Source organism: Dendropsophus ebraccatus, chromosome 4, assembly GCF_027789765.1.
Source record: "Dendropsophus ebraccatus isolate aDenEbr1 chromosome 4, aDenEbr1.pat, whole genome shotgun sequence".
Classification (NCBI taxonomy): Eukaryota; Metazoa; Chordata; class Amphibia; order Anura; family Hylidae; genus Dendropsophus; species Dendropsophus ebraccatus.
The window spans coordinates 136,495,532-136,523,125 of NC_091457.1; the positions used below are offsets into that span (position 1 = coordinate 136,495,532).

The 27,594-nt window shown below is 42.5% G+C and overlaps 1 protein-coding gene across 1 annotated transcript in view; it reads right to left on the reverse strand.

The window, feature by feature from the left end:
• The window catches only part of LOC138789335 (IQ motif and SEC7 domain-containing protein 2-like), a 254,429-nt gene that overhangs the window by 129,599 nt on the left and 97,236 nt on the right, over positions 1–27,594 (reverse strand). The window contains exon 2 of the mRNA XM_069967941.1: positions 24,180–24,209. Within this exon, the coding sequence (XP_069824042.1) occupies positions 24,180–24,209 (30 nt within the window). The remainder of the gene's footprint in view (positions 1–24,179; positions 24,210–27,594) is intronic.

The window sequence follows — 27,594 nt, forward strand, 5'->3', positions numbered from 1 at the left end:
TGATTGCTGTTGCAATGGGTTGCTCTCATGAAGAAGGATGCATATAAATTAGTATAGCTGCATTCACTCTCTAACACACTTACAACTCTTACTTTTTGTCTTTGTGTTTCTTCTTTTTCTTCTTTTATTCTTTCCTCTTCTCCATATACTTTCCTACTCTCTTTCCTTACACATTGTGACATTCCATGGTGCCCCAAGATTAGTCATTGTCTGCTTTCCCTTCTGGTCGGTTGTTGGTGTATATCCGACAAAACACTTTTACTGTGAGGTAATTTCTGTTTTCATATTTTTGTATCCATGACTGTGACCCCCCCTCCTATATTGGTTCCTTTCCCTTTCTTCTTCTCTTTCTTCTCTTGTTTTGTCTCAGGTTCCCTTGTTTTTATTGTTTTATATTGTTACATTTTGCTTGCCGTGCACAGATGCTAGTCATGATTGTTCTTTTTGATGAGTTTGCTTTTGCTACATCTTGCTCTCAATTTGTGCTGTTTTTTAGCTGTTTGTAGGGTTCCGCTCCCATGTTGGAGATTCCCTGTGTTCTTGCTCTTGCTTGTTATTGTTACTTTTATAACTCTTATAAATACTTAATGAGAAAGAAAATACAAAGAAAAGAAAAGAATTCAGGTATACCTGAAATACATTTATCAATGAGCACTATTCAAAGGGATTTGGGGATTTTATGTCCTGCTAGTGAACAGTTTGAAGATTTTCTGAATGCGTTGTATGTCCCTTTATACTTTTATGACAACATAGTGCCATAAAATGGCCAACTTTGGAAAAAAACATGATTCTACAATGCTTATTTGGGATATGTTTATGCTATATGTGTCTATAGGTGACCACCTAGTGGTTGTGATATGTCCTGCAGCCTGTTGAGAGTTTTGCTGACATTGAACTTGCTTTGTGAAAATGAAGAGTCATTAACAAAATTTACAGAAAGGCAAAGATGGACAAATCTGTATGCAACTCAATAAGTCTCAAGTCAATATGTCAATTGCAAGTTGAAAATAATCCCATACTATTAACATGCCATAGTATATGAAAGTATATAAAACAACAAAAGCATTGTATAATACAATAAAGGTCAAACAATCAAAGACTACACAGTAACGCTGGATGTACAGTGACATTTACCTAATGCACAAAACCTCTGTGCATTAGCGGCGCATGAATAGAAATCCATTCATGTAGGATTTACATTGACTAAGAGTTCACCTCTTTTATAATGCTAAATACTGAAGTCCACATGTAATTCTGTAGAGCTGGTAGAGATATTTTAATGCATTCAATTTTACTGAATGAAAACATTCAACTTAAAACATTTTACAGCATATCATCGTTGGACTCTAGATATACTGTAGACGCCCTGCAGAAACCTATATCTATATACACATACACACACACACACACCAGTTGGATGCAGCCCTAGGGAGTCCTGGAAAACCTGAATATAGCTTATGGCCATATTCACACACTACATATTTTCAATAAATAGCGGCCAAATTGCAACCCGGCCTATGGCTGTAACCATACTTCCCAATCCTGGCGCCCCTGCAGAGCAGCGGACGTTCACCTGCTGGTCTACTTTATCTCCCAAACCTGTGTCATCACTGCCCTGCACAGAAATGCCAGTTCAACCAATCAGTGACTGAGGCAGGACACTTGGCTGAGCTGGTAGTTCCTATAATGTCTTAAGCTTATATTGTGGATTTCATATCTTCCCATATAAAAGATTTCTTAGTGGTCTCTGCCCTCAAAAATGCATTGTTGGTGGACAGTGCCGCAAGGCGGCGCTTAAAGGGGTTATCCAGCGTGGGGGCTATTTTTAGATGTGGCCGGGGAGGAGGTAGCTGAAAGAAAAGACATCCACTCACCTCCCCGGTTTCAGTGGCGGGTCCCGCATTGCGGCGCTCCGATGCCCGGCCGCTTCCGGGTGTCTGACGCGGGCCCGAGACATGACGTCTCAGGTCCGCTCAGCCACTCAGTGAAGGAGGCGGGACGTCTTTTCTTTCAGCCACCTCCTCCCTGGCCACATCTAAAAAGAGCCCCCACGCTGGATAACCGCTTTAACAGCCATGGTGCCCAATATCTCCTCCCACATCTGCCTTGTAGCCCCCTCCCCCAGTGATGTCTTCGGTATCTAGGCCCCATCCCCTCCATAGCCACTGGAATGAGCCGACCTAGAGGCCTAGGCCCCGCTCCCTCTGATCTGGCTGTCACAGAGAGGGCGGCGTCTATGCCTCTAGGTTGGCCCATTCTGATGATGCTGTGGAGAGGGTGAGGCCCTAGACGCCGATCAATCACAGAGGGGGTGGGGCCTATGGTGTAGATGTGGGAGGAGATATGGGGCAACACCGCTATTAAGCGCCGCCCCTACGGCACTTAATATCCTTTATACGCTGTGATATGAAATGTCCAGAATATAAGCTTAAGAATGGTGCTGAGAACTCCTCATATGGTAAGGGGGCGACAATATCACTTTAAATTTGTTCAGAGTAACCCTTTACATGCCAAAAGAGGTTTAATGAAATAAGTAAAAATAAATAAATAAATTCATGAAAAAAATAATAGAATTGGTGGATATATCAGTAAATCCTCTTTGAACATGCCAAATCCTATTTCAGCATTTCATTTAAAGAAAATCTCCTAACCTTAGACATGCTGTATGATGACTAAAGCATATGGAGAAAATTACATGTGTTGCTGGCTGTTTAAATATTTACAGGCAGGAAAAATACAGTGTAAGCCGTGCCATGAGGAGCTAGGCAAACACTCTTTCAATCAAAAAATGTATAAAGCACCGGCAGATCAACCACTGCTGAAAAATGTATGAGATCTCACAGCCCCTGGACTGAAAAATGTATTAAATCCACCAGCTCCTCCACCGTGCTATGTAACTTGTCAAATGCAAAACAGAAGACTCTCATTGTGAAAGATCCCCGGCATTGCTGGAAGCTGCACCGCCGCTGGAAGGAAAACACTGGAAACCTATATATTAAATACACATAGATTACCTGTTCTTCTAGAAAATGTTCAGAAAACTATTGTGATAATCATACCACTAGTGTGGTTTGGTAATATGATGATTTACAATGTTAAGGTTTCTCCTCCCTGAGAGTATTGGGAAATTAGAAAAGAGAATAGGATACGTTGCAGATCTAAGAACAAGAATTGGGTGACTTCTCATATTGTATGAATTGGATTTTATAAAATTTTGACCAATGCAATGGAGAGTCCGGTGGCTATTATCAATAAAAGAGGGCTACAAATGCAATGTGCAATGAAATACTATGGGGCTGATTTAGTAATGTGGTCTGTCAGAAAAGTGCAGAGTTTGTGTCCATTATCCCTGCCGGTTTAGTGTTCCCCTTTATTGTTTCTCTGGGCATTGGGATGAGCGTGGTCTTCTTCCAGTACACCAGTTTTGATAAATGCCCCCCAAAGTAAAAGCAACAAAGAAACCATTCAAAAAGGATATATATATATATATATATTATATGTTATGGCGCCCAAGTGTTGGTGGTTGCACCTACTTATAGAGACAATAAGAATTAGTGTATTACAAATGGCTTCAGCACTGGACATGCTAGGTGGTCATGAGAGAATAAAGAGAACACCAGGGAGCACCATAACAAATACACAAAAAGCACAGGGAGCATGCTTTCACGATAATTGGAAAAAAAATCCAGGACAATGACTTAAGGGCTAACAATGTTTAGCTTTTACAAAACTGCAAGGTATTGAGTACAATACCTGGACACTGAAGACCTTTACTTCCCCCTTAGTCCCTTCTCCTAACTGTCTCTTGATTTTTTTTTTCCATTTCTTAGTCCATATACTTTTCCTCCTAAATTTTGGGTTGATTTGCACCCATCCTTGGGTCAATTCCAACAGGTGTGTTTTCCCCTGTCCCTTTTCGCCCATGGTTCATATATATTGCTTCATCTGTTACTGAAGTCAATACAGAAGACACCACACAAAAACATACCTAGAATATGCTGAATAAAAAAAAAATAATATTGACCAAGACTTCTTAAAGATGTCAAATACAATATACTATGGCTGGGTTCATACTGCGTTTTTGTTGTCTGTTTAATGGGGGGGGGGACATGGAAAAAAATTGATGCATTTGTGTGTTGATCCATTTTTAGACTTTGATTATAAAGAAAATGTGTCCGTTAAAAATTATGCATTTTGATTAGTTTTTTTCTCCTTTTTTTTTTAGAATGGAAGTCCATGGAAAAACGGATCAAAAGTGAAGAACACAAATACATCAGTTTTTCCATTAAATGGACAGCAAAAACGCAGTTTGAGCCCAACCTTACATAGAATTTTTTTTTTATTCAAATACAGTATCTAATTTGGAGGCCTGAATCCTTGTATATATATCTTCTGTGCTCTACACTTTATACTAACGGCCAAACCGGACCAGAATGGTGGCTATAGCCTACAAAAGTATAAGGTGTATGGGGATCTTTAGTTTTGATATGTTTTAGGCTTCAGACCCTTTACCATTTTTGTAGCCCGTCTTTGGACCCATTCTATTTTTATCAATATCTTTTTGTAGGTGAGGTCTTCAGAACTGGACACAGTATTCCGGGTGTGGTCTCACTAGAGCTCTATACAACTTATTGAAGGCTGCACAAAAGTACTGCACATGGGAAGCACTGTAAAATTTTTGTTACTAAGGGCGACAAAGCCATTTCCTCTGTGGGATTTTTGATACATGAGGTTCAATATAATCAACAGATAAAAAGAAAAGAACCAAGGTCACCTACAAATCTCCGAGTCATTGTTACAAATGTGCACAAATGCAAATGAGCAGATTATAATCAGTTCTGAAGACCTATGTCACACATTACGGGCAAAAAAGAAAATGAAGACAGGATCCTTCATTATGACTCATTTATTTCTTCCAGACGTTAACAGAATTTGCTCGGATGTACAGTAAGAATTTGTGTTGCCGCAAATCCTAATATAATTAATTCCTCAAAGTGACAGAGCGCAGTAAACGCATTAATATTAATAATGGAACAGATTGACTGTTCCTTAGTTTTATTCTAGCAAATATAATTCGAAAAAATTCAATCAATGACGATATTCCATCTTTCATGACACGTAATGATATGCAAATATCTGGAGCCGGAGCGGCCATTTACTTTACACTCGCTAAAGCCTTCTGAAATCAGAAGTGGATTGGATGGGTGTTTATTTTAAAAGAGACTTTACCACCTTGAACATTTACAGGATATGCCAGAAATGCCTTTAGGACCGTCAGCTATCGAAAGACTGGTGGATAACTCAGCTCTTTTAGTAACCCCTGCACCTTCAATGAATATAGCTTCAGAGAATGGGCCCTCGCTTTATTTTGGATAGGAACACTCTTAAAGGGAAACTCACCTTATAAATAATATTCCATTGTTTATGTCTAAATAAAAAAAACACACAGGGCATCTTTGTAGACTCTCGACACAGCAACAATCTAGTAAATAGGAGATGTGATTGTTCCTTTGTGATTACGTAAACAGTTAAAGGGGTTATCCAGTCTGTAAAAGCTGACTGCCTATCCTGAGCCGATCAGCTATTTGAAGGGGTGGCGGCACTGCACACTGTGTAGGGTTAAAATTTATGGTAAAACAGAGTAAACAGGAGATGTTTGGTCAATAATTATGAATGTTAATGGCCATACAAACAAAACATGGATTGTTTGTGTTGCCCAGCTGCTCAATTTATAGTGCTGTGTAAAAGTTCTGCAAACAAGGTCCAATCCCGTGGATCAGCGCTCGTTTGTGTCCGTATATGGGCCAATATTGGGACCTTTAGTACAGTGTCAGTTTTGGTTTCAAATGACCAGTTGTGGCCGAAATGTTGCTGCTGTAAAGTGTCTACATTTAACCCCTTAACGACATCAGGCGTAAACTTACGCCCTCGCGCCCTGGTACTTAGCGCATCAGGGCGTAAATTTACGCCCGATGTTTCCCCGATCGCTGCGTGTTCGCACACAGCGATCGGGGAAGATGGCCTGCTATAAATCATAGCAGGCCATCTTAGCTTCTCGGCACGGGGGGTGGTTAACACCCCCCGTGCTTACGATCGCCGCTATTGGCTGATCAATTCAGATTAGCCAATAGCGGCGATCGGAACCTTTCCGGGTCATCGGTGACCCGATGAACCGGATAAAAATGGCGGTCGGTGCTGTCCGAGGACGGCACCGATCACCATTACTGTAAAAAGTAATGGTGGTCACGGTGCCACCAGCATGATCGCCGTGAACGGCCGTCCGGTACCGGCCGGTAGTTCACGGTGATCGGGCCGGTGGCACGGTGATCAGAGTCCCCCAAAATAGTAAATACCTGCTCTGGACCCCTCAGCTAGGTAGCTGAGGGGTCCAGAGCAGGTATTTGTACATTACTCACCTGTCCCGGGGTCCTGATCGGCGTCTTCCGGGTTTGCGGCGTCCTCCGTCTTCTCATTCGGTCTTCGGCTCTTTCCGGCGGTCCCCATCGGCTTTTTTCGGCTATTTTCGGCTCCAGCCTCGTCTTTTTCCGGATTTTGCGCTCTGCTGCCCCCTAGCGGCTGATATGTGTAATACACTTATCAGCAGCTACAGGGATGTTCAGAATGTAGAAAGTTGTTTTTTTTTCGCAAATTTTTTTTATTTTTTTTCCGCACCCTATCGCCGCTGAGTGTTGATCAGCATCGCACGAAAGTGCGCTGCTAATCAGCAACTCAACCTTTTTGGCGTAGGGTGTTTTTTTTCTATATCCTACTGCCACGGTCTGCTGATAAGTGCCGCACATAAGTGCGGCATTTATCAGCAACGCCTTTGTTGGTGAGGTTTTTTTTATACTTACTGTAAAAAAAAAAAAACGTAAAAAACACTACATTACACCACACTACATTGAATAAAGTTTGACACTACACCACTACATACCCCATATACTAGTCCCCGTATAAAGATGACCGGGTGTTTTCGGCGTCAGAGGGATACGTTATTATTGCCTCCGACAACGAAACAGCCAGTGAGGATGAATGGGGGGGATCCTTCTTTCCTCCATTCATCCTCATCAGCCAGTGACATGTCTGGGGGGTAGCGTAGCGTACCCCCAGCTGCCCCCCAGACACGTCTTTTCCTCCAGTACCGTCCCACTAAGAGATGACGGTATGGCGTGAAATTCTACAAACTCTGTGAGCGTACCTCTGGGTACTCTTTCAGATTTAGGGTACGTGCACACTGCGGAATGGCGAAGGATAACCCTTTGTGCATTCCGCAGCTGGCACCCGCCGGCGGACTGATGCGAGCGCATGTCTCTAACCGTGTCATAGACTCCATTCTATGCACAGGCGGGCTCCATTCACTGATGCGGCGGGCCCCATAGCAGCCGCTATGGCTGCTATAGTGGTAGTTACGCCCCTGTCAGGAGGGACACCATTTTCCAGTGTGACACCTGTCCTGATCATCCCGGCCTCTGCATACTGGATCGCTTCAAGGCGTACCACACGTCATTGGGGTTCTACATTATTATCTAAATTCTGTCCCTTATTCCTATTTCAGGGGTCACATTGATCCAGGGATTATTCTGATCGCCATTATGGAGTCGGGAAGGAATTTTTCCCCTGTGATGAGGCTACTGTTGTCTGCCTCACGAGGGTTTTTTGCCTTCCTCTGGGTCAACACAGGTTGAATTTGATGGACACCTGTCATTTTCAACCTTATAAACCAATAATTGGCCTAATACCCCCAAATAAATTAAAATTGTCCCTTTTCCCCAGCTAAGTAGGTATGGCCGCCATTCCCTTTAGAGGATGCCATGATGCAATTACAAAGCCTCTGTGCGGCCAGGACAGTAGAAACCCCCCACAAGTGACCCCATTCTGGAAACTACACCCGATAAGGAATCTAACAAGGGGGGCAGCAGAGATATGGCCCCCTGGTGACGGCCACATTTGGGACGTGAAAATGAAAAAAATTGTATTTTTTATTTTCTCGGCACATGTTCTACGTAAGTGCCCGTCACCATTGGGGTCCATATCCTCACTGCACCCCTTGTTAGATTCCTTATGGGGTGTAGTTTCCAGAATGGGGTCACTTGTGGGGGGTTTCTACTGTCCTGGCAGCACAGGAGCTTTGGAAATGTGACATGGCCTCCATCCTCCATTCCAGCCTCTAAATGGCGCTCTGTCCCTTTGGTGGCTTGCCCTGTGCCCATATGGCACATTATGCCCACATGTGGGGTATTTTCGTACTCAGGGGAAACTACCCTACACGTTTTGTGTTCATTTTCTTTTTTAACCCCTTGTGGAAATGGAAAAAATCAAGGCTAGACCAACATTTAGTGTAATTTTTGTAAAATTTTTACTCTAAATCATTAACCTTGTCATGATTTTTTCATTTTCACAAGGGGCTAAAAGATAAAAAAAAAAAAAACACTAAATGTGTAGCGCAATTTCCCCTGAGTACGGAAATAACCCACATGTGGACATAAAGCGCCATGCGGGTGCAGGGTAAGCCTCCGAAGGGAAGGAGCGCCATTTGGTTTTTGAAGGCTGGATTTGGATGGAATGGATTTCGAGGGGCCATGTTGCATTCAAAAGGCCCCTGTGTTGCCAAGACAGTTGAAACCCCCCACAAGTGACCCCATTATGGAAACTACACCCCTCAGGGAATGTAACAAGGGGTGTAGTGAGCATATGGACCCCACTGCTGACGGGCACAAATGTGGAACAATGTGGCGTGAAAATGAAATATTAAATTTTTTACACTATAATGTTGGTTTAGCCTTAAATTTATCATTTTCACAAGGGGTTAAAAGAGGGGAAAAAAAAATGTGTAGAGCAATTTCCCCCGAGTCCGTAAATACCCCACATGTGGACATAAAGCGCCATGTGGGCGCAGGGCAAGCCTCCGAAGGGAAGGAGCGCCATTTGGATTTTGGAGGTTGGATTTGGCTAGAATGGATGATGAACGCCATGTCGCATTTACAGAGCCCTCGTGCTGCCAAAACACTGGAAACCCCCCACAAGTGACCCCATTCTGGAAACTGCACCCCTCAGGGAATCTAACAAGGGGTGCAGTGAGGATATGGACCCCTTGATGACGGGCACATTTGTGCCATGAAAGTGAAAAAATGAAAATTTTCCCTTTCACGTCACATTGTTCCACATTTGTGCCCGTCACCAGTGGGGTCCATATGCTCACTGCACCCCTTGTTAGATTCCTTGAGGGGTGTAGTTTCCAGAATGGGGTCACTTGTGGGGGGTTTCCAGTGTCTTGGCAGCACGAGGGCTCTGTAAATGCGACATGGCCCTTGAAATCCTTTCCAGTGAAATTCAGCTTCCAAAAGCCAATTGGCACTCCTTCCCTTTGGAGGCTCGTCCTGCGCCCCCTTGGCACTTTATCGCTACATGTGGGGTATTTCCGTACTCGGGAGAATCTGCGCTACACATTTTGTGTCTTTTTTTCCCTCTTATCCCTTTAAGAAAATTAAAAATTGAAGGCTAGAACAACGGTTTAGTGTAAAAAATAAATGTTTCTTTTTTCACGCCATATTGTTCGGAAAATCTGTGAAGCACCTGTGGGGTCCAAATGCTCACCGCACCCCTTGTTACATTCCTTGAGGGGTGTAGTTTTCTGAATGGTGTCCCTTTAGGGGTGTTTTTTAGGTTTTGGCACCCCAGAGCCTCTGCCAACCTGAAGTGGTACAGTCAAAAATGACCAAATATAACGGAGGCATTGAAATTCACTAGGCGCTCCTTTATATCTGAGGCTTGTGGTTGCGTCAAATAGCGCAATAGGGCCACATATGGGGTATTTCTATAAACTGCAGAAACGGGGCAATAATTATTGGGGTGCATTTCTCTGGTAATAGGTTTATAATTATGAAAAATATTGGATTACAATAAAATCTCTGCACAGAAAATTAAAATTTTCAAATTTCTTACACACTTGGCTTTTATTTCTGTGACTCCCCTAAAGGGTTAAAATACTTTCTGGATATGCTTTTGCAGAGTGTGGGGGGTGCAGTTTCTGAAATGGGGTGCTTTGTGGGGCTTTCTAACATACAGGCCCCTCAAATACACTTTAAACCTGAACAGGTCCCTAAAAATATCTGATTTTGAAATTTTACTGAAAATTTGGAAATTTGCTGCTAATGTTTTAAGCTTCCTATTGTCTAAAAAAAATGAAAGATCGTTTAATAAATGCTGCCAACATAAATTAGACATGTTGCTAATGCTATTTAATATATAATTTATGTGGTATATCCACTTTCTGTATAAGCAAAAAAGTTTCAAAGTTGGAAAAATGCATTTTTTCAAATTTTTTCACATTATTTGGTTTTTTTTTCATAAAGATTGGTTATGAGTATCGACTCCAATTTACCAGAAATGTAAAGTACAATATGTCACGAGAAAATCTCAGAATCAGCCGGATAGGTAAAAGCATCCCGAAGTGACACTGGTCATATTCATAAAATTTGTCTCTGTCATTAAGGCCATTTCAGGCTCTGTCCTTAAGGGGTTAAACTCTGGTGTCTTGGATCCCTACTTGAGCTGACTGGTGGGGGTGTAGGAAATCAGACCCCCCTCTGATCTATTTGGAGAATAGGCCATCAATGTTTAAAGGCTTTTAACCCCTTTAATTCACTTTCTAAACAGTTTGGCAGTTCACATTCGAAACATAGCTTCTCCCTCATATTGCAATAAAAAATAAAAAATAAAAAAAATAAAAAATAGGTACATTTCAGACACAAGAGTTTTTGCACATTTTGCATCCCTGCAATAGTACTGACTTTTTTCTTTTAAATTGTATATCTTCCCTTCAAGTGTTTTTACAATGTGGTTTGTGTTTTCTTGTAATTTCTCTAGATATTCAGTTATTTTTTTTACATGTTTTAATTATACTAAAAATATAATTGAATTTCAAGAAATGACATGTTATGGGAAGTGCATGTATATAGTGATGAAAATGTATATCAGTACTCAAGGGGTTCACAAACATTATAACATGTGTTAGGTCTGTGAACCTCTTGAGGACTGATCTACATTTTTAGCTGGGTGTTTTGCCCATTCAGGCTTATTGGTATAAGCCTGTCGTGAATATACCCTCGGCTGTCCAGGCATGATGGGAATTGAAGTTTTGCAAGAGCCGGAAAGCTGCAGTATGACACCTGTGGCCTAAAGAGTAACATACTAAAGACTGTTAGCCACTGAGAAGAGGGAGGAGAAGAGCACAACAACATAAACTGTATATAAAGAGAGGAATGACTAGATTAGCTTCTCTACACCAAAATGGCTCATTCACGGCTCTGCTATTAACACATTTTAGCCTTGTGACTCGAATTCTATACATAGGAAAGCAACTATGACCCCAGGGATCCACAGGTACAGCGTGTCAGATCTAGTTAGAAATGTAATTATCCATTTAATATGGCTGAGACGACAACAATTACCAACAAATAACAAAGTAATGAATGAAGTCATCCCGGGATGTAATAACTCTATGTTAGTTGTATTACAGCAGAAAAAAAAAAAGAATAAATGAGCTCCTGTTATTGAGTACCGTAATATGACAAAGAAATTATATTAGTCTCATAACAGGAATTATGTCCTCACCACCTCGAGACAAGAGAATGTCAAATCACCCGCATTCAGCCGTCACAATGAGTCATTAAAAACTCCTCAGGAATGCAAAAACAGGCGAGCTGCGACCGGAGCGGCAAACATCACAGCCGCCACCAATAACAGATCTATGGCCAATTTCACAAACGCTTCTGCCCTTGCGGCCAAGGTAATCAACCTGCAATCCCTTAAAGTCACCGTGCAAAGGAAGGATTGTTATACATCAAGGAGAATCCCAGGGGGTTTATCTCAATAGGAATTGCAGAATCCAGAAGTATTTTGGGCTCCAAGTCTCAAGGGTTCTGATAGGGTAGTGAAAGCCTTGGTCGCAATTAGAGACTGAGTGAGTGTATTGTGAGCCTCTGGAGCAGAGGTCAGGGATCAGAGTTAGAGATTTTGAGCTTAGTCCATGCCACACCAGCTTATTGTTACCACCCCAAGAGAATGCTTCCTGTACTTTTTATGCATACTAAGGCTATTTTCAGACGACCGGTCTCAGAAAGGATAATCTCGGCAGGAACATCTGTGCGCGCACACATCAGAACTCCCCACTGCACACAATTAAGCATGCGGCTGTAGCCGCTCGCTCCATAGTGTGCACTGACAGGGTTTTCTGCGGCTGCTATTCAATGAATAGCAGCCGCAGAAGACTGACGTGTCAGTTTGCGGCGCCGCTAGGGATCCCGGCCGGAGCACATACTATGTGTATATGCTCCGTCCGGGATCCCATAGACGGCAAGGTAACATATATTTTTGTAATAATCATGCACGTTGTTGCACATTGCAACAACGGGCGTGATTATTACAAAAATATACGTTGTGTGAACATAGCCTAAGCGGGGGATTTATGAACTCGTACGCAAATTAAGCCACACCCCCTTTCCCAGGCCAAATTTATTAAGAGGCGCACACCTCTTATTGAATCTGGCCAGCCAGGCACCCGAACCTGTGCTCGGCATACCAAATCTACACTTGCTTCCAGCAGGTGTAGATTTGAATCATAATTTACACCTGTGATCAGTTGTAAATCATAATAAACGAGGCACTGGCAGTGCCCAGTCTCCTGCCTCATTCTCGCCTGCACCCCTGCCTGCCCATTATCCTAGCATACGCCTTCTTCCTAGCATATGCCCCGGCTGTATGCATGAAAACTGTACCCCCAAATGTTCCTGAACCTGCTCCATTTTATAGCACATAGTCATGGAAGGTGTGAATGTCCCGTTAGTGTGAGGCCACAGGCACATGTGGAGGAAATGCTATCACAAATCTGCACCAAATCAGCTAATGTATAATAAGTGTAGGTACAAACAGTACTTTTTTTATGCAGGCTCACACAACTAATCTCCACACAGGTACCTTTGGACCCAAATCCGAGATTCCAGACCTCCTGTTAGCACTGACCCTAACTTCAAGTACCTCCTCTATTGAGAGTTTGTATAAAACACTATGTTTCATAACTGTTTAACCATTTCGTTACTGACGAAGGAAAGAGACTTTCTGAAACGTGTCTAACATCCTAGGAATACTGCAAGGACTACTACACCTCTCAGCCATCCAGCCCGAGTCACAACTACTACCCGCATTTACCATCTTTCACTTCCAGGTATTTCTACTGCTCCATTGCTGACCTCGCTGACCACACGCATCGCAGATACGGCAAACCAGATTGCTAGCAATCCTAACAGCAGCCTAACATACAAAAACATCCCTTCACCATCAGCAATCCCGATACAAAGAAATTTTCTAACATCAGCAATCCCGATAGAAGTCTCACGCTGAAAGACATCTTTCTACCATCAGACGCTCCGGAGCTGTCTGATACTTACCCGGGTAAGACTGCATGCAACCTCTTCACATCGGACTGGTAAGCCCACTGCACACACGAGGAGCATAGAACAATTTCACAATTTTTCAATAGGACTATTGCTGGACTATTTTTAGATCATATTTTCCAAATATATTGATTTTTTACTGGACTATGTACTCATTTTATTGCTATTTTTATTGCGATTTAATTAGATTTTTAGACATAGTATGTTGTGTATCTTGAGGTTCTCTAACTTTCTTTACTTCCTTTTTATCCTTTGCTTAGTGTGTACAGGGACACACTAAGGAGATCACTCGTTAACAGCAGCAAGATTTAGTGGTGCTCCGCTATTTCACCCTTTCACAATTAGTACTGTCCAGGGAGAAATAGGAGTCCCTGCTCCTGTAAAATCAGTGTAATTCACACATGCAGATTTTGCTGAGGATTGGCAGATTATCTGTAGTGAAATCCAGATTCTGACTTCAACAATGACAACAATGTAGGAAATTCACAAGAAATCCACAGTGGATATAACAAAAACTTAACATGCTGCTGATTTAAATCCACATTTAAATGGGTTGTCTGGGAGCAGTTGTTACATGTTCTTCGGTCCAGCACTGCACTTCTTCCCTATGAAGGTATATTTCCAAGACACACGAGATGCCCGCATGCTGTGTGCAATAGCTGTCTGATGTAGCCGGAAAAACGCAACTGCCCCCCTCTCACCTCAGAAAGTATACCTCTGTAAAACTTAGTTTGGACAGTCCTTACTTGTTAGGAGGGCCCCTCAACAAAAGGCTGATCACACAGTAGGAGAAAAGTAGTGTTTGCTTTTCCTGCAGCGCCACTAAAGGGGAAGTCAGGCATTACACAGAGTACATTAATTAGGTTGTCTTTGTAATGCAGAACAGGTCCTCCTGAACAAGAGATGTCCTTTACAAGGTTATGTGCACACTATGGAATTTTGGTGGAAATTTCAAGCGGAGTCCACACGGCGGTCTCCGCTTGAAGTTCCACCTGTCCCATAGACTCAATGGTACTCTAAAGCCGAAAGAAACAGCATGTCAATTCTATGGGCAGTCGGCAGAATGAGTTTTAAAATATCATTGAGTCTACTCAAGGCTTTTCTGCTTGAAATTTTCGCCCAAAGTCCGTAGTGTGCACAAACCCTAATCCTCTTCATTCTGGAAAAAAAGATAAAGATCCAGAACAAAGGACCCCCAGTAATACTTCAGAATTGCCTAAAGGCATATACGAAAATGTGTATTCTAAACTGAACAGCCCCCAAATACACCAGTACATAGAACAACTAGACAACTGTAGCAACCGCAAAGGATCAGACCGGGCAGGAGAATGGAATTCTAGTAACCCTTTAATCGATGGAGTAATTTTACACGTGCAATAGAACAAACACATTCTTCATATCTTGTGAGATTGCATGGGGAAAAATATTCCTAGGCATGTAAGTAATTTACCTGCTGAGCACAATGACAAATATGCAATTTTAGTGTTAAATTACCTAATTTTGTAACCTTGGGCTGGTGGAGAACAATCAGAAAACTGATTATAATTACTAAGCATAGAGAAGGGATCTATTATCTGAAATGCTGGAAATGAGTTTTTTGGATTAGAATTTTTTTCTTTTCATTTGAAGCACCTTGAGTAAAACAGTAAAATATAGTTATTTCCCTCTGTAATGTAAAAGTTCTGCATTGAATGGCTGAGTATGACTGCATCCGTGATGAGGCGGATCTGGTATTAACCTTAAAGGGAAACTACCAGCAGGTTAGAAGTATCCAACCTGCTGATATCTCCCTATAGAGCATGGGGTGCTGAGTATGAAGGTACATTTCTTACCTTCATCCTTGGCGCTGTTTCTGTGATATTAGGAGTTTAATCTCTAAGCAGATACATGATTTAGGTGCAGTGGGGCAGGACTACCACCCCCAGTGCACCGATCCACCCCAGGGCGGCCTACCCCTCCTATGAATATCAGCAGAGTGGGCTGGTAATCCTGCCCCCAGTACACCAAAGCAACATATCTGCATAAGGATTAAGCTACTAATATCACAGAAATGACACCAAGGATAAAGGTAAGAAACATATTTTCTTCCCCAGCAGAGATATCAGCAGGTTACATACTTCTAACCTACTGATAGTTGGGAATATTGGAAATATCGAGTATTCTCATTTAAGCAAGCTAATCCCCTATCCACAGAATTTAGGGATACGATTTGGGTCGGTGAGGATACAACAACTGGGGCCCTCGCTGTTCTCGAGAATGGCGTAAAATGGTGGCCCTAAATGAACTAAGCAGACCTGACATGTGTGGCCATTAGAGATGAGCACATTCATCCGAACCTAAGCGTTTGGCATTAGATTACCAGTCAATAAAGAAGTTGGATGCAGCCCTAGGGCTGTCTGGAAAAACAGGGATACAGCCATAGGCCATGTTTACACTCTGTATGACACGGTCTGTCCGGGAAGTACTGCAGTACTGGCTGGATGATCTTTACCGCCGCTGAATTCAGATGCGGGTGCATCCGTGCGCACCCACATCCGAATTTCCCGCTGCACACTCCATTGTGTGAGCTAACAGGGTTTTCTGTGGCCGCCATTTATTGAATAGCGGCCACAGAAAACTGACATGTCAGTTTCTTGCGGCGTCGCTAGGGATACTATGTGTATACACTCCGGCCTGGATTCCATAGAAGGGAGCACTACGTAAGCTACATTGTAATCACGGACGTTGTAATAATTGTGATTATTACGTAGCTTACATAGTGTGAACATAGCCATAGGCTGTATGACTGTTTTCCGGGACTCTCTAGGGCTGCATCAAACTTCTTCAGTCACCGGTAATCAAATGCTGCACATTCAGGTTTTGACGAACACAAGCGTGTTCAAAGTTTGCTCATCTCTAGTGGTCACTATTCGATTTACTCTCTATGGGCTTTCCAAACATTGCTGAACACACATGGCATTTCCACTGCAAATTTGTTTGCATTCGGAATTTAGATTTCTTCTCTTCTGGTAACTATAACACGCATAGATCTCGATGAATAAACATATCAACAGTTAAAGCCACAGAAGACAAGACTGAATCAATATAGCAGGTATGTCAGGTCACCCTGGATTATGTGATCTCTTCAGTGCCGCGTCTTGTGCACATGTACTATACACCTCTGCTTGTAGCTACAGTGATGGATTCACTCAATTACTGCAGCAGGAGCGTGTAGTGCTGGAGGCCTATGATACGGCATGTCCTAGGAGGCCAACATCCTCATTAAATGGCTGATATTTTATTGTCCGGTTGCTGTCACAGTAATAATATTCAGGCATCATGCTAGAGCCAGGCGCACACTGAAGTGACTAACATATCTGATTCAATAAACACCTCTACTTCCCGTGAGAAAATTCTGGAACATCAATTCTGGAACATCTGATGTGCCAATCTTCTATATAATACACTAAATGGGTCAAATAATAAAGGGTATTGTGGCTCACCGTTCAGGGTTAACTCACCTAATGGGGGGAAGTAGTGATCACCCATGGATATAGTGCCTAAGATCACTTGGGTACAGCACTAAAATATTAGAAATACGTTGTACATACTCATTGATTGATATAATATGTCCGTGGAGTGTCATTTTAAGGAGAAGTCTGACGACAACATTTTTAAAAACCGCAGGGCACAGAGGAAACATAACAAACAATGTTATCTTACCACTCCACATGCCTTTGCAGTGATGGACTGGCTGAGTGTTTGTCCATCAAACAGGTTGTGGCGTTGGCAGCTCCGGATATCCGGTGGCCCCCATGAGACATGACATCATCACAACTCGGGGGAAAATGCCTTCTGGTGGGGGTCCCAGAGCCGGGCCCACAGCACATTGCGGGCACGGGGAGAGGTAAGCAATGTCCGATTGTTTTTTTCTCTGCTTCCCCTGACGGCTGGTAGTAGTTTGCTATAGACGGACTTCTCCTTTGAGAGTCTTGAAACACGGGACAAGACAGATATCCCTCCTAAAGATATCCTCCTAAAGAGGTTTACCCAAAAATTATTGGGATTTGCCATGTGGCCAAACCTAGCCCCATAAATTGCTAGCATGAAGCAGTGGGGTTTAAAAACTGACTTTTTTTAAGCGATTTGAGGGAGAAGTAGAATTTTTTCTTTTCTGTAAGATTTGAGTCATTTGCCTACAAGAAATGTTGATTTTTTGTATTACTAGGGGGGTGGCCATTCCAAGGATGTTACTCCCAAAGTAGTCTCTGCTAAGGACTGGCTCTTGGATGACTTGGAAACCAAAACATGATAACAGTGCAGAAGCTGGAATTCATAGTCAGGCAGAAGATCAGGGCAGGCAGCAGATAGAAGTACAAGGTCAGAAACAAGTCAAGCCTTTATAAGGATAATCAGCAGTAGATATGCCTTTACACCATCTACCCAGACAGAGGAGTAATGGGGCAGAGGTTCATAAATAGGAAGTCATGATGACATCATCATACAAAAGCCCCAGGTATAAGCATGGAGAACCATAACCAAAGAGGAGTACAGCAAAGAGGGGGTTAAGCATGAGACACTAACGGTGGGTTCACATTGAGGAATTCTCGCGGATGAACTCTGCGGAATTCCGCCGGCTGTACGCGCTCACGGACCCGCGCCTTTCCGCCAGCTCCATAGACACCATTGTATGGGCAAGCTGATTCCGCATTCCGCCGAAAGAATTGACATGTCAGTTCTTTCGGCGGAATGTGGAATAAGCCGGCCCACAGAATGGTGTCTATGGAGCCGACTGAAAGGCGCGCGTCCGTCAGCCCATACAGCAGGCGGAATTCCGCTGAGTTTAACAGCGAGAATTCCTCAATGTGAACCCACCCTAACAGAGAACCACAAATAACATAGACATGCTGGATTTGTAGGACAAGTCAGAATAAGCACCCTATCAGCAAGAAAGAGGTGAAGGATATGGTAGGTGACGACCATGATAATTGTTATTCCTCTACTATAAAGCCAAAAAAACTAAAAGTACACTGAAAGAAGACTCTGGGCCTTCTACTTTATACAGCTCCCCTGGATGGTGTTTTAGATGTGGATACTTGAGATGTAAGCGCTCTTAGCACATTATGTTTAAGGATCAAGGGGTTACCGGCAGATGATCTAACAGCTCCTGAAATTAACTAAATGAATTAAAGTAAGGGTACAAACCCACACACCGTATACGCAGCAAATACGCAACAAATACGCAACAAATACGCAGCAAATACGCAGCAGTTTGATGGTGAAGATTTAATGCTGAGTTCAGTTATTTAGATCTAATCTGCTGCGTTTTTGTTGCGTATTTGTTGCGTTTTTGCTGCGTATTCACTGCGTATCGCAGCAGTAAATACGCTGTGTATACGGTGTGTGGGTTTATACCCTAAAACTACTTTAACAGTCCAAGCAAAAACCTGATTTATGTCCTAGGGTGACCTTGTAATGAGCTTTATACAGGGAGAACCACTATGTCCCTGTGAGAGAGGCTAAGCAGCGGTGTACCTTTTTATTGTGTTAAGTAAAGCGTGTCCAGACAGTTTTTTAAGTATCCTAAAAAAAAGCCAAAGGCAGAAAGGAAAGGAGATCATTTTTTTTTTTGGCAAAACAGGACAAGTTTACACAAAGCAGGTTGACTTAAAGGGGTTATCCAGCGCTGCAAAAACATGGCCACTTTTGCACCATTCTTGTCTCCACATTGGGTAGGATTTTGAAACTCAGTTCTATTGAAGTAAATGGAGCTTAATTGCAAAACACACTTGAACTGGAAACAAGAGTGGGGCAAAAGTGGCCATGTTTTTGTAGCGCTGGATGATGTCTTTAAAGTTTTTTTCTATTAAAGGGGTATTTAAAGAAACATTCACTTGTCTCCTCTCCACAGGATAGGGGACAAGTAATAGATCATGGGGGTCCAACCTCGGAATCCGCCGGAGATCTCTGTATCGCCACTGGGTTCTGTATTATGAATAGAGCCACAGGTACGGCATGTGACCCATGGCTCTATTCATTTTTATGGAGGTGCCAGAGAGACAGGTAAGCAGGAACAGCACTTACTCAGCTCCCTCCGGCACCTTTATTGGAATGAATAGAGACACCGGAAAGAGCCAAGTAAGCCAGAAGAGTGCTTACTAAGCTCTCTCTGGCACCTCCATAGGAATGAATAGAGACCCCGGTCTCGTGCCGTACCTGTGGCTCTATTTTTAACATAGAAGCCAGGGGACGATACGGAGATTGCTGGGGGTCTGTGAGGTTGGACCCTCCGTGATCTCTTATCTTTTAAAAATTTTATTAGCATACCCCTTTAATTAAATTACTAATTTTCAGTAGGGCTAGGTTCACAGTGAGTTTTTGCTGTCCATTTAATGATATACTATACATATTATACCCAGTGTAACCTTTTACATTGACAATATATTCCCCCCACTGGAAATTATCAAATTATTCACCCAACTATTTTTCCAACCCACCATTGAATAGATCAAGATATGGTGGGATCTAAACCCCTTGTAAACATATTCACAAATAGGATTCAGAGAGGTCTTGGGATGAAGAAAATCCCATTCAGATGTTTTTTTTTTTGTACAGGAGTGGAATCAAATTCCCTCAAAGTGTTAAGTGAAACTTTTAAGTTTAATATTCAACTATAAGGAGGAAAAAAATAAAAGAAATCCAAGAGGAGATTAACGCCACTAAATTATTTATTGGACATGCTTAAATATGATGAATTATATCAAAAGTCATTGAAAGCTGTTAAAGCTCTTGAGGATTCCATCCCATTTACTGAGAAAAAAAGAAAGTTCCAGTGAGACTTGCATGACTGTACTTATAATGAAGAATAGAAATGGGACCACAGGGAGCGTTATGAAGCTACTCCGAGGTCAATCATAAAACAGAAAAGGCAAAAGGTATAACAGAACTTCAGGTTTAGTTCCTTAGAAATTAAATCATCTATAATAAGTAAAAAGATCTGAATATATTGTACCCCAAAGTATACACCCTGAAAGGTCTTCCAATTATATATATATATATATATATATATATAAAAGAATAGAAGGAAAGCATATATAAAAAAACTAAACAAAGAGTGTGGTAAGAAGCATAGAGGCAACAACATCCGGACTAAGGGTACTATTACATGGAACGATAATCAGCCAAATCGGCCCTAACCAGCCGATTATTGTTCCGTGTAATAAACACAATGATCAGCCGATGATTGCTGTCATCGTTGATATAGGTTTGGACCTATAATTGTCAGCCACCAACCGCGCACCGCTACGTCTAATAGCGGTACGCGGCCGGTGGCTGACGATTTGCAAAGTAAATACATTACCTATCCATGGTCCAGGGCTCCTCCTACGCTCTGCTTCTCCCCGAGTCCCACACGCTGCAGCTTACAGGCCGCTCAGCCAATCACTGTCTGGGACCGCCGCAGCCAGTGATTGGCTGAGTGGCCTATCAGTTAAGACAGGCTGCTCTGAAGCTGCAGCGTGCGGGACCCTTGGAGAAGTGGATCGCAAGAGGAGCCCTGGACCATGGATAGGTAATGTATGTCAGTTTAGCAAGGGCTGCAAGGACATCAGTAACAATATCCATGCAGCCCTTATTAAACGATTATTGGGCCGTGTAATAGGCCCAGTAAACGAGCGACGATCTAGCAGATTGGCGCTTGTTTACAGCTATTATCGGGCCCCCATCGGCGTGTGTAATAACACTCTAACCCGATGTCTGCAAAATGGTCAATAAATGACAATTGCTTTGGTGTTACAAGTTTCCACAATGTGGACTTGTTCTCAAATCAGATGGAAATAAACTAATTTATCACAGGACTAAAGGGTCGTTTACACAAGGTAATAAATAACTTAGTGGGCCGGTTAATACCCTGTGTGAAAAGGAACAACAGTTGTCTCAAAAACAATCACTCATTTGTTGTCCAACAGCTGGGATCAGGAAGCCTGAAAAGTCATTATGAGTCGGCAGCACACGTCCCAATGTAAACGGGAGATTTTGCCAATAGTGTTGAATGAAAATATCCACATGTATGATCCAATGATCGATCGTGTGGCCTTCCACTGGCTTCTATTGGTCTGTCTAAAGGTTTCTTGAACGCTGATCAATTTGTACATAGTCAATCATAAAATCATTCAAAACCATTTATTTTTCATCAGCAACTTGCACAACTTATGCCTAATGGTTTGACTCTAGGGGGTTATAACTAGAGATGATCGTAACTCAAGCAGGTCTGAGCATACGGCATTTGAATAGCGGTGGCTGAAGAAGTTGGATGCAGCTCTAGGGAGTCCGGGAAAACATGGATACGGGCTATGGTTCCCTGGGGCTGCATCCACCTTCTTCAGCCACTGGAATTCAACTGCAGAACGATCGGATTTGAGAATACTCTAGCTCATCTCTAGTTATAATACATGAGAACAAGAGGGATAGATCACAGCATAGCCAGAGAGTTACTTACAAAACATGGATATGTTTATTCCACCATCTTCAGATACAAGGTTTCGACAGATACAACTGCCTTTATCAAGCATGCCTGACCTTCTGGCTAAGCTGTGACCTCTCTCTGTGCTGGAAGTTTAGTTGGAGCCTAAAGATTATTAGGTTAGCCTAATTCAACGATTTTGATAGCTCACAGAATGGGAACAAAGCTGGGACTAACGCTGAGCTCTTAGCGCTATGATTGGCTGAACTGGGAGCGAGACGTCAGTGCAGTCCGACAGAATAGACACACAGCAGAGACTGTACCCCACGGAAATCTCCATATCGGGCCCCGCAGGCTCTGTTAATAGAGCTGCACGTCCAGCACACGAACCACGGCTCTATTTATTCCTATATAGCTAACAGAAAAAGCCAAGTAAAGTGCTCTTCCGGCATACTCGGCTCTTTCTGTTGAATGAATAGAGCTGCGGATTGTGCGCTGGACCCACGGCTCTATTCATAACAGAACCTGCGGGGCCCGATACGAGGCCCACACGACTTCCTACTTTTCCTCCATTTCTGTGAATTGGTGATTGGGAAGGCCCTGGTACTACTCACCCATCATCTGCTCATACTATGAGCAGATGATTGGAAGAGTAGTACAGTGTATATGTGTCCAGCACCGAGCAGCGAGGGAGGGGGGAGGTAGTTAGATGCACAGGCACCTCTCTCCCTCCCTTCTGGGTGCCCTCCAAATGTATTGACTGAATACATTTATGGAATACTTTGGGGAGCAAGGACACTTGCTCCCCAAAGTATTCCATAAATGTATTCAATCAATAAAACATACTCTACATTAAATTACATTACTTTTTACATACACATCCATAGAATGCATAAAGTGTCCAGCAGGGGGCGCACTATAAATAGAAGTCAATGGTACTAATTGACTTTAGTATATAGTGCGCCCCCTGCTGGACACTCCATAGGAATTACACCTGATTCGTGACATCACAGTTTTTGAGAGAATTTGAAGACTCCCTGATCTACTAAATTAAGGTAAATAGCAGTATATGTGCATTTAACATAATTAGGAATTTATCTAACTTTCCATAAGTAATAACATATTAAAAAATATGTTTTGGCCGGAGTTGTCCTTTAACTGTAATAGTAACCAGGTAGTACACGCAATCCAGGAAACAGTGTACAATAGCTATGCTTAGATTGCAGTAATCAAAGCCTTAAAAACAAATCTTAACACTTGGGAGAAATATTAGATCCTAGGAACCATATTGTGAAATGAGGCAAGGCACTATATTTCTACATGAAGGTTCGGGTAAATCATTAACCGTTCGATACAGTCAAGAAGGGACTCATACTTGTGTTTTACTTGATAGGAAATATTGGATTTCCCCCACAGTTATGAATTTAAAACGGGAAATAATGTTATATTATTAATATAAGGCTTTCTATATATAGCTATTATTATATTTCAGGCAGACTATTTATGTCTCTACTACGTTACATAACTTATTCTAACATTCATGTTTCATGAAGGCTCTTGTATCGATTTGCATCTGTTTTTACAAGGAACACATAGCCGAGATCCAAGGTTGGATCCAGCCTGGTCTTATTTCTTAGCGAGAGTAAAAGAGAATAAAAATAGTAAAATGGTAAAATGAAATTAAGTAAAGAAAGAGAAAAAGTCTGACCAATCCTTTCTGTCAACAGCAGTAGTCTAATCCCAATACCATAACCCTAACCATAGATGTTGCTTATCAAATACAAATAGGCAAATAATAAAATCATTTGAGGAAGCTTGTATATATAATCAGGGGCGGATTAACTTTACTATGGGCCCCAGGCTGTTCACCAAGCTTGGGCCCCCCAACCCACTGTAACTATGGCAGCACTAACTTAAGTCTTTTTCCTCCATAATGCAGCCTGAAAAGGACCTGTGGTGACATCATTGTCACATGATAAGGTCCTTCAATATATTCTCTAATGTTACTGCATTGTTTCCTGGCTGCAGTTTTGCCGTGATTTGTGCAAAATTGCGCTAAAAAGCTGTGTTTTTTTTTAAAACTATGACTGAATATAAGTCTGTTTGGGGGCCATGGGCCCCTCAGAAGCTCAGGGCCCCGGGCTACCGCCCAAAACGGACCTTTTGTAATCCGCTACTGTATATAATTTCTATCTACATGGATACAGAATATACACATACTTGGATAGTCTCCAGTGGGCAATGGACGTATATTTACTGTATGAAAAAAAGTTTAAATGGTACATTACCTTACATTTCTTGGCACTTCCTCTTCATACCTGAAAAATATAAATATAACAATGTATCAGCGTAGTCTTTCCATCTTGACAATGCTAGTAAAAGCTGATTTTACCAATTTCAATATTTCAATATGTTCTTTTGGAGATGACCGCTACTTGAGCATGCTTGAGTCCAATCGTTCGGCCATAGGCTGTATCCATGTTTTCCTGGACTCGCTAGGACTGGATCCAACTCCTTCAGCCACCGGTAATCAAAAGCGGAACAATGGGACTGGAGCATGTGTGAATTGAGCTCATCTCTTGTGAGCATGGGCAGATAGCTTGGTGGTATGTATATTCAGGGTCTGTTTTCTATTGGACACGTGCCTATGAGTGGCAATGACAGCCAGGGTGGAAAATCACTGCCGACCCCTTTCTGCTCTTTGGTTGTGGCTTACCTCTTACATCCCCATAGAGAACACAGGATTGCTCAGCCGTGTTGAATGTTCCTGTGTACGAGGAGGGCAGGGACCAGACAGGAAAGATAACTGACGGCTAAACAACTGTTCAACTGGGGACCCCTAAGTGCACCAAAGTCCGCCAACCAAATACCAAGGATATTATCTCTCATAGAAACCTACATTAATGAGGACCCATTTACTTCAATAGCTGTCCCACCTGTTTGCTGGAAAAAGTGCAGGCAGCATCCCGCATTATGGATGCAAGAAGTGAATACAACAATGTAGTCTATTATATAACAATACCATCTTGTAAGAGCAGTTTCAGATATTTGCCAGTAAACTAGAAAGCCGTGGTATTGATTGTCCAAGGTAAAAATAAATAAATAAATAAATAAATAAATAAAAAAAAGGTAAATGTTAGGCTCCAAAAGAATAGTGCCCCCAGTGGGCAAATGATCCTGAAAAATGTTTACATGCACGCTCCATATTGCTAATGAGAAAACATTGAACCATGCATCTCAGCCAGACCTCAGGAGTGCAATTGTTTTATGCTGAAAGAAAAAGAACCAAATAATGCATATAGATTGTTTTCGGTATAAGCCATATTTCAGTGTAATGTGCACTTAAAACATTTCGATGGTGGATTTCAGCTACGGTGTAGTTATAAAACATTCACAGAGACATCTGCTATAAACATATCTACTATTCTGGATTCTAGAAAACAGCACAATCTGACATTTGGAGCAGTCCTTGTTGCATACTGCAATGTCCACCTATGAACATACAACTCAAAGGTACATTTCCACTAAAATAAATCTGAAAAAGTCAATGAGCCGTCCTCTTAAAATTCTGTTCATCCATTTCTTAGGCTCTGTGCAAAACTTAATTTTAACCTGTGGCATCTGCGCTATGAAACGTTATTAAAGTATATGAGAATATGTGGTAACACAACTGTTTGCATGTCCTGTCACTGGAGCCTTCCGTGAGGTCAGACATGGTGGTCCCTTGCAGTTCTTTCTGTGATCCTTGGATAAAAACCAGTAGACCTCTTAGATTACACCCTCAGGAGTTTCCCAAACCACTAAATTGGCACAGTGGGTCCACACATGCCGATTGTTCCACTATCCACCAAATAAGTTGCCACCAGCCTCCATAAACATTGATCCAGCCCTAATAACTATACCGAAATGTGTATAAAGAGTCTGGAACAGCTGGGCGACGACCGTTGTGACAGTGACAATATTGGATATATTGATGCCAGTACAGTTTTTCTGAAGGAACAATACCTTTTTAAAGAGTTTGACAGAAGAGGAATGAACTTTAAAGCGACTCTGTACCCACAATCTGTCCCCCCCAAACCGCTTGTACCTTCAGATAGCTGCTTTTAATCCAAGATTTGTCCTGGGGTCCGTTTGGCAGGGGATGCAGTTATTGTCATAAAAACAACTTTTAATCCTGAAGCGCTGTGTCTAACAGCCGGGGCTTACATTTGTATATGCATTAGGCTGGCACCACCTCTCTGTCCTTCCTCCCCGCGCTCCTCATCTTTAGGAATGATCCAGGAACATTTACTGCTGTTTGAGCTTTGCCCAGGTGTATTAACGATCCAGCCCATGTGCCGGGCTCACACAGCTGACGAATAGGAAGCAATCTGCCTGGAGCTTTCCTAATGATGAGGAGGGCGGGGAGGAAGGAAAGAGAGGGTGTGCCAGCCTAATGCATACACAAATCTAAGCCCCGGTCGTTAGACACAGCGCTGCCGGATTAAAAGTTGTTTTTATGACAATAACTGCATCCCCTGCCGAACGGACCCCAGGACAGATCTTGGATTAAAAGCAGCTATCTGAAGGTACAAGCGGTTTGGGGGGGTCAGATTGTGGGTACAGAGTCGCTTTAAGACTTCTTTCTACTGGAGATATTTTTATACTAGAGAAATGCTTTTCATAAAACACATTCTCTACTCTTATGCTGATGGGTGCTAACTGCGTGTTCTAACCAATGAAGTCGTGTTCTCTGCTCCGTCTCCCGGCAGTCTGCTTCAGTTTTTCTATTCTAGGCACTCTCCTGTGGCTTTCCACGATGGCTTTAATTCCTGCTGTGCCCCCTATAAACCACATGTGTGCACTGGCTATAACTTAAAGGTTCAGTGCACGCCTCTCTCCATTTCAGGCTGCACTGCCCACTCAATGGTGCCAGAGTAATATAATGGTTTTGCCATAGCAAGGTGGTCCTACTATCCTGCATCTGAATCAGACTGTCAACACTTTGTTTGTTCCTGTAACTGGCTAGCTGCTAACATCTCCAGCTCTGCTACATCTTCACTTTCAACTGCCTAGCTGCTACCAGAACACTTTCAGTTCTACATGAGGTCATCTGCTCAGCCTCTAATCCTTGATGGGTGGAATTACTTTCTGCAGACCAGAGCCGCCAATTGGATCTGCTTTTTGACTTACTTACACTGCAATGTTCTGCGTCCCTCCTATTACCACCAGACTACTGGCCTATTCTACCTGCCTCACCTCTCACCGTGGCCCCAGTGTCTGGCACTAGTACTATCTGGTACTAGCCTGGTGAGTCATTACCTTAAAGCAAACTTACCACTTTACAGGCTATATCAAGTGTCACATACCATTGGATGTGCGCTGCCACGCTAAATCATCCGTTTTCTAATCGGTTGTCCCATTTGTTTTATTTTCACTTGAATAGCTATGTGCAAATCTGGACAGGTGGTGAGCTGGGGAAGAGCAGTTAAAAGCTATCTCCTTCCCCAGCCCTGATGTTGTGTGCCTCCTCTTCTCCTCAGTTCCGTCAGTCTCTAGTCTCCTCTCCGCTCGGTCTGTCAGCATTTCAGCGCATCTTCATCATCAGTTAATCTCTGATGACGGCTCTGATAATGGCCCGAGATGGGGCCGCACTGACAGGTCAGATGGGGAGGGGACTGGAGGCAAGACTGAGGAGAAGAGGAGGCACACGTCATGGTGGCT